The sequence below is a fragment of the Procambarus clarkii genome, chromosome 46 (genome assembly GCF_040958095.1).
Source record: "Procambarus clarkii isolate CNS0578487 chromosome 46, FALCON_Pclarkii_2.0, whole genome shotgun sequence".
NCBI classification, from domain to species: Eukaryota; Metazoa; Arthropoda; class Malacostraca; order Decapoda; family Cambaridae; genus Procambarus; species Procambarus clarkii.
Genome location: NC_091195.1, coordinates 17,557,902 through 17,565,839, shown reverse-complemented (window position 1 = coordinate 17,565,839; position 7,938 = coordinate 17,557,902). Strand labels below are relative to the sequence as shown.

Here is a 7,938-nt window from a genome sequence, read left to right as displayed (position 1 = left end):
AAGACGAAGCTGGAAAAAGTCCAAAGGTATGCTACTAGACTAGTCCCAGAACTAAGAGGCATGAGTTATGAGGAAAGGCTGCGGGAAATGCACCTCACGACACTGGAAGACAGAAGAGTAAGGGGGGGACATGATCACAACCTACAAAATCCTCAGGGGAATCGACCGGGTAAACAAGGATGAACTTTTCAACACTGGTGGGACGCGAACAAGGGGACACAGGTGGAAGCTGAGTACCCAAATGAGCCACAGAGACGTTAGAAAGAACTTTTTCAGTGTCAGAGTAGTTAGCAAATGGAATGCATTAGGAAGTGATGTGGTGGAGGCTGACTCCATACACAGTTTCAAATGTAGATATGATAGAGCCCAATAGGCTCAGGAATCTGTACACCAGTTGATTGACGGTTGAGAGGCGGGACCAAAGAGCCAGAGCTCAACCCCCGCAAGCACAATTAGGTGAGTACACAGGGCTCTATAGGCTCAGGAATCTGTACACCAGTTGATTGACGGTTGAGAGGCGGGACCAAAGAGCCAGAGCTCAACCCCCCACAAACACAACTAGGTGAGTACAATTAGGCGAGTACACACACACACACAGGTGGAGGCTGACTCCATACACAGTTTCAAGTGTAGATATGATAGAGCCCAATAGGCAGAGCTCAACCCCCGCAAGCACAACTAGGTGAGTACACACACACACACACACACACACACACACACACACACACACACACACACACACACACACACACACACACACACACACACACACACACACACACACAAACACACACACACACACACACACACACACACACACACACACACACACACACACACACATACACACACACACACACACACACACACACACGCAAATATTAACTACTGGAAATAATAAATTATTAAGCCGGAAATTGGTATATAGATTTGTCAAGAAGCCGTTTGAGATTTAGTCCCTGGCGCTGACCAATTAGCGCCCGGGGATTGCCCGGTAATGGCTCTGATTGGTCAATTCCCAGCCAATTACCGGCTCCGGAGGGTTCGCAGATTTAAAATGTGACAAGAGATTTCTTAGTCAACTACTGAAGTGATACTTGAAGTTGTTGGGATATGAGGACAAGGAGCTGGGATATGAGGACAAGGAGCTGGGGTATGAGGACAAGGAGCTGGGATATGAGGACAAGGAGCTGGGGTATGAGGACAAGGAGCTGGGATATGAGGACAAGGAGCTGGGGTATGAGGACAAGGAGCTGGGATACGAGGACAAGGAGCTGGGATATGAGGACAAGGAGCTGGGATATGAGGACAAGAAGCTGGGATATGAGGACAAGGAGCTGGGATATGAGGACAAGGAGCTGGGATATGAGGACAAGGAGCTGGGATATGAGGACAAGGAGCTGGGATATGAGGACAAGGAGCTGGGATACGAGGACAAGGAGCTGGGGTATGAGGACAAGGAGCTGGGATACGAGGACAAGGAGCTGGGATATGAGGACAAGGAGCTGGGATATGAGGACAAGGAGCTGGGACCTACTGAAGTCACTTCAGTATTGCTATCGTGGTTCAAGAATACACATCGAGGAGAATAACATTTTATTAAACAATAAGGGAACAATGATCTTATCAGCCGCATTAGAGCCAGATATTCACATGTAAAAAGACCCACGTTGGAGCCAAATATTCCCACGTAAACAAAGCCACGCTGGAACCAGATATTCACATGAAAACAAAGCCACGCTGGAACCAGATATTCACACGTAAAGAAAGCCACGCTGGAATCAGATATTCACATGTAAATAGAGCCACGCTGGAACCAGATATTCACACGTAAACAAAGCCACCCTGGAACCAGATATTCACATGTAAAGAAAGCCACACTGGAACCAGATATTCACATGTAAAGAGAGCCACGCTGGAATCAGATATTCACACGTAAACAAAGCCACCCTGGAACCAGATATTCACATGTAAACAGAGCCACGCTGGAGCCAAATATTCCCACGTAAAGAAAGTCACCCTGGAACCAGATATTCACATGAAAACAAAGCCACGCTGGAACCAGATATTCACATGTAAAGAGAGCCACGCTGGAATCAGATATTCACACGTAAACAAAGCCACGCTGGAACCAGATATTCACACGTAAACAAAGCCACCCTGGAACCAGATATTCACATGTAAACAGAGCCACGCTGGAGCCAAATATTCCCACGTAAAGAAAGCCACGCTGGAACCAGATATTCACATGTAAACAGAGCCACGTTGGAGCCTGATACCCCCATGTAAACACTGTCTACACTACGACTGTCTACACCCCGTTGGAGGCTGGTCGTCTGTCTCCATACGGTCGTCGTCGTGGGCGTCAGGTGGACCTCCAGGATGGTCGTCGAGGGGCAGCATGTCCACCTGCTCCTCGTCCCCGGTCACTTCCAAGGGGAACTTGGCCGAACGCGGGAACATGGACTCGAACTCCCGCACGAAGTCCTCGTCCACCTTCGCTGGGAAGTCGATCTGAGGCGGATGGACAGGGGGCGTTGGTGAGACATTGGCTTGGGACACATTGAGCGCAGTACTCTTCGAGTGCTCATATACTGCTCATTCACTGCGCGCAGTACTCATCCAGTGCTCATTCACCACTGTGCGCAGTACTCTTCCAGTACTCATTCACCACTGCGCGCAGTACTCATCCAGTACTCATATACTGCTCATTCACTGTGCGCAGTACTCTTCCAGTACTCATATACTGCTCATTCACTGTGCGCAGTACTCATCAAGTGCTCACATACCGCTCATTCACTGCGCGCAGGAAAGCGAACTTAGAGGAACACGTTAGAGAACTTGAGAGAACAAGTTAGAGAAATCAAGGGGAACTTAAGGGAACACGTTAGAGAACTTAGAGGAACAAGTTAGAGAAATCAAGAGGAACTTAAGGGGACAATTTAGAGAACTTAGAGGAACAAGTTAGAGAAATCAAGGGGAACTTAAGGGGACAATTTAGAGAACTTAGAGGAACAAGTTAGAGAACTTACCGTGAACTTAACCACCAGGTCCCCCCTGATGTAGGGGTTTCTAAAGAGGGGGAGTCCCTCTGCCTCCACCACCATCTCCCCCCCTGGTTCCAGCACCTGTAATTGTGTCTGTTTGTATTGTTTGTTTATATATATATATACACACAAGAGTTCCTACATGGTTGTAAAGCCACGGGGAGGTATAGTTCTTCAGGGAGGTTCGTAATCCTAACATTTCCCCTGGAATGCAATCCGCTAAGTGGTTTTACAACCAGGTGCATATTTTACTGTTGGGTGAATAGGGGCTACAGTTAAGGATTGGTGCCTAGTCAATCCTCCCCCTGACTTGGATTCATTAGTCAATTACACAACCAATAACGAAACCCTTACATCTATAAACGTCACAACTCGAGGTTATTAGTGCTATTAAACGACCTCGTGCCGCCTCCCAGCTTATAACCTGGGTTCGAGCCTCAGCCAAGGCACCATGACTGAGGCAGGATGTAAAGGTTTCGTAGTGGTTCATGACTCTCTGTCCCAAGTCCTGTACTCATGTGGTATCATTAGCTGATAAAGATATATACTTTTATCTATGTGTTGATAAGGACAATCTTTGTGTTACGGGTTGTGAGGGAGAGAATGACGGGGATTCGAACCCCCGGCACTAACCTTGCCCTCAGGCGTGGTGAGGGTGAGTGTCCGACCATCCAGGGTAGCAACAGTGCGACGGATCCCACATAAGGACTCCACTAGCGTTATCTGTCGACGACAATGTTATTATTAACATCTTTATTAACAAAATTAATTACAATTTTGCCTAATCTGAGGATTTCAATTAAGTCTTATTAAAGTATGTTGACCAGACCACACACTAGAAGGTGAAGGGACGACGACGTTTCGGTCCGTCCTGGACCATTCTCAAGTCAATTACTTTAATCAAATCAAATCAAATGTTTATTTAGGTATCTTGAGGTTATCTTGAGATGATTTCGGGGCTTTTAGTGTCCCCGCGGCCCGGTCCTCGACCAGGCCTCCATCCCCAGGAAGCAGCCCGTGACAGCTGACTAACACCCAGGTACCTATTTTACTGCTAGGTAACAGGGGCATAGGGTGAAAGAAACTCTGCCCATTATTTCTCGCCGGCGCCTGGGATCGAACCCAGGACCACAGGATCACAAGTCCCGCGTGCTGTCCGCTCGGCCGACCGGCTCCCTTACAGGTACATACATACAAGAGATTATACAAAGAGTAATGGACTTATAGATAGAGCTAGTACATACAATGCCTAAAGCCACTATTACGCAAAGCGTTTCGGGGATGAAACAATTAAATGACTAAAGCTTAATACTAATTGAGCATATAGAATAAAATGAGTTGAGAACAAATAAAAAAAGAGATAAAAAAGGGGGGAACATGGCTGAAAAAGGCAGCACATATACAATTCTGTTACGTTAATCGCCTGCAAGTCTTATTAAAGTGAGGATAATGGTGGTATTCCCTGTCACACAGGACAGACGGCCATACACAACACAATAGGTCTAAACTGTAAGGCTGAAGTACATATATATTATGTGAAATGTATATATATGAATATGTGACAATAGCTTTCTATCGTGCACTACCACCAACCCGTTCTCGCACTTGCTTATAGTCAATATTGGCTTATTAATAAGTGCATAAGAACGGGTTGGGTAAACTAAAATATTCACAATAAATTAGTATGTCACATATGCACTTATTAATAAGCCAATATTGACTTAAATATTCACAATAAATTAGTATGTCACATATGCACTTATTAATAAGCAAATATTGACTATAAGCAAGTGCGAGAACGGGTTGCCATGTGAAGGTCAATGCCCCCCTTGTTAGGAGGAGGGGGGCATTGACCCCATGACCCTAACCTTCATATCCATGTGAAGGTCAATGCCCCCCTTGTTAGGAGGAGGGGGGCATTGACCCCATGACCCTAACCTTCATATCCATGTGAAGGTCAATGCCCCCCTTGTTAGGAGGAGGGGGGCATTGACCCCCATGACCCTAACCTTCATATCCATGTGAAGGTCAATGCCCCCCTTGTTAGGAGGAGGGGGGCATTGACCCCCATGACCCTAACCTTCATATCCATGTGAAGGTCAATGCCCTTCCTGGTGAAAGTGGCGTGGGGCTTCTCCTGCAGGATAATGACCACGTCGCCGGCTTCCTGTCCCGGGTCCTGGTCCCCCTCGCCCTTGAGGTTAATGCGTGCCCCATGCCCCATGCCCCTCTCCACGTGTACCTGCGGGGCACGGCAGGTCAATGCTGGCTTTGACCTTTGACCGTCAAGCTAGACCGGTTGACAAGATCAGGTCAAGAACTTGTCTATAAAGGTCAAGTTAGGTTAATGCCTGTACACCAAGTGGTTAAAGCAAGACTAACGACCCAGCTACAGTAACGAGGCAATTACCCACTAACACCTTTAATTATCACACAATTAATATTACCTCAATTATATATATATATATATATATATATATATATATATATATATATATATATATATATATATATATATATATATATATAAATTAGCTAAACTTTAAATAATTATCATAAAAAATTTAATCTATTAAACTTTCAGAGGGAAAATGTATTACAAATTGATTTATGAAAATAAAATATTAATAATTTATACAACTGATGGAAAATAGATTTTTTTATCAATAGATTTATAGAAATGTAGATATATATAAATTTATAGAAAATAGGAAAAGAACCGAATAGAAACGAGTTAATGGTTTGCTGAGAGAGAGAGAGAGAGAGAGAGAGAGAGAGAGAGAGAGAGAGAGAGAGAGAGAGAGAGAGAGAGAGAGAGAGAGAGAGAGAGAGAGAGAGAGAGAGAGAGAGAGAGAGAGAGAGAGAGAGAGAGAGAGAGAGAGAGACAGAGAGAGAGACAGAGAGACAGAGAGAGAGAGACAGAGAGACAGAGAGAGAGAGGTGGCTAACCTGAGTAATCTTGGTGTCGGGCAGGGTTCGAGCCCCGTGGCAGGCGTGACACCTGTCCGCCTCAGCTATAGTCCTGCCTGAGCCTCCACAGGTACCACAGGTGCCGTGCATCTCCACCAAGCCGGGCCCCAGCTGCTGGTACGTCAACTGTGGGGGGTGAGACGAAGTTGTTATTCTTAGCTCGCTGGTGAACGATGTCTAGACAATCCCCCAAGCATATCTAGCCTTGACACCCTTGCCCCAAGAGCATGTCAAGCCTTGACAGCTTCCCTTACCTTGACACCCTTGCCGTGACAGGCGCCACAGGTCTGGGTGGCAGCGTCCTGCCTGCCGCCTCTGCCGCTACAGGAGCAACATGGCCGCCGACGCTCTAGCTTCAGAGTCCTCCTACCGCCCACCATAAGTTGCTCTAAAGACACCACCAGGCGGTGCTCCATGGGCGGGGGCTTCCTCCCCGCCCCTCCGCCGCCCATGCCGCCCTTCCCGAAGAAGCTGAAGCCGCCATCATCGTCCTCCTCGTCCTCCACGTCGCTGCCGCCATCGCCGCCGCCCCCGAAGAACATATTGAAGATATCCATCGGGTTCCCGAAGCCGCCGCCAGAAGCGCCACTCTGCAACACATACAACACATCACTAACAAGCAACACACGCCCACAACATACATGCAACACCCCCAATAAAAAACGAAATACCCGTCAATAACGGTCTTTTGCGGCAATTTGAATTTGAATTTGAATTTGAATTTGAATTCAAGGCCTACCTGTAACGCCTCTTCTCCTCCCTCGTCGTATATCTTCCTCTTCTTGGGGTTGGAGAGGACTTCGTAGGCCTGAGAGATCTGCTTGAACTTCTCGTTCCCTTGAGGGTTCTTATCCGGGTGGTACTTGAGGGCCAGCTTCCTGTAGGCCTCCTTCAGCAGCTGAGGAGAGGCCTCGGGTGACACTCCAAGACGCTGGTAGTACTCTGTCTCCTTAACCATCTTGATGTTGTTCCTTCTCCGAGGTCTGGAGGACGAGGTCTGGAGGACGAGGTCTGGAGGACGAGGTCTGGAGGACGAGGGCTGGAGGACGAGGGCTGGAGGACGAGGGCTGGAGGACGAGGGCTGGAGGACGAGGTCTGGAGGACGAGGGCTGGAGGACGAGGGCTGGAGGACGAGGTCTGGAGGACGAGGGCTGGAGGACGAGGTCTGGAGGACGAGGGCTGGAGGACGAGGGCTGGAGGACGAGGTCTGGAGGACGAGGTCTGGAGGACGAGGGCTGGAGGACAAGGGCCAAGTACTGGAGGACGAGGGCCAAGTACTCGAGGACGAGGGCCAAGTACTGGAGGACGAGGCTAGTCCTTACGATAGCTAGTTGACGCTCCTCCTAGTACAAAGAAACTAGCAGTATTGCTAATGCAGGCTACCTATAACCGCTACCAATTTTCGTATTTGGAGTCCTACTCGAACCACTGTCACTGGTGGGCGCTAAATACCGACTGGAGAGCTCATGGCGCTAGTGCCAAGAGGGACTCGAACGTCGGGAGACTACCAGAAGGCGGTACCAGGTGCCACGGTGCCAATAAGTGCCGCAGGGCAGCTCTGCCAAGATTGGCACCAACTCTGCTAAATCTAGCGAAGTTTCCCTCTCTCGCTGATATCCAATATACCTTCTGTATAGCATACCTTTCGCTAGTATAATATTTTGTATTATGAGTATCTGCTCATAGAGGGATATAGGGATGATTTAAAATTATGAACACATCTAATTTGAAGGGAAGCGCAATGTGCTATATCTAGCGGTTAGGGGCGGGCGCTGTATTGTGCTATATGTAGCGGTGATGGGGGGGGGGGCGGTGGCGCCCCCAATTCGACTATAAAAAGATTCCGAGCCACTCTGTAGTACAGCGTCACACCATATGTGTGGCCCAGACCTGCTGGCCACACCATGTGTGTGGCCCAGAC

The 7,938-nt window shown here is 48.0% G+C and overlaps 1 protein-coding gene across 1 annotated transcript; it reads right to left on the bottom strand.

Moving 5' to 3' along the window:
- Positions 1-1,582: 1,582 nt before the first annotated feature.
- LOC123770502 (dnaJ homolog subfamily A member 1) lies at positions 1,583-7,696 on the bottom strand. The gene is made up of 7 exons (XM_045762440.2): positions 6,757-7,696; positions 6,272-6,607; positions 5,997-6,143; positions 5,128-5,289; positions 3,681-3,770; positions 3,033-3,128; positions 1,583-2,514 (listed from the first exon to the last, which is right to left on the bottom strand). Exons 1-7 carry the CDS (start codon positions 6,973-6,975, stop codon positions 2,302-2,304), a joined length of 1,263 nt encoding a protein of 420 aa, XP_045618396.1. The 5' UTR covers positions 6,976-7,696; the 3' UTR covers positions 1,583-2,301.
- Between the last annotated feature and the right edge of the window lie 242 nt (positions 7,697-7,938).

What these genes read in the sequence shown, in the direction of transcription:
- LOC123770502 (XM_045762440.2), bottom strand. Translation starts at nt 6,975, where the DNA reads ATGGTTAAGGAGACAGAGTACTACCAGCGTCTTGGAGTGTCACCCGAG. An exon ending in CCGACACCAAGATTACTCAG is followed by an intron (nt 5,290 to 5,996) that starts GTTAGCCACCTC and finishes CGTGCCCCGCAG; the next exon opens with GTACACGTGGAGAGGGGCAT. An exon ending in ACCTTCACATGGATATGAAG is followed by an intron (nt 3,771 to 5,127) that starts GTTAGGGTCATG and finishes TGTCGTCGACAG; the next exon opens with ATAACGCTAGTGGAGTCCTT.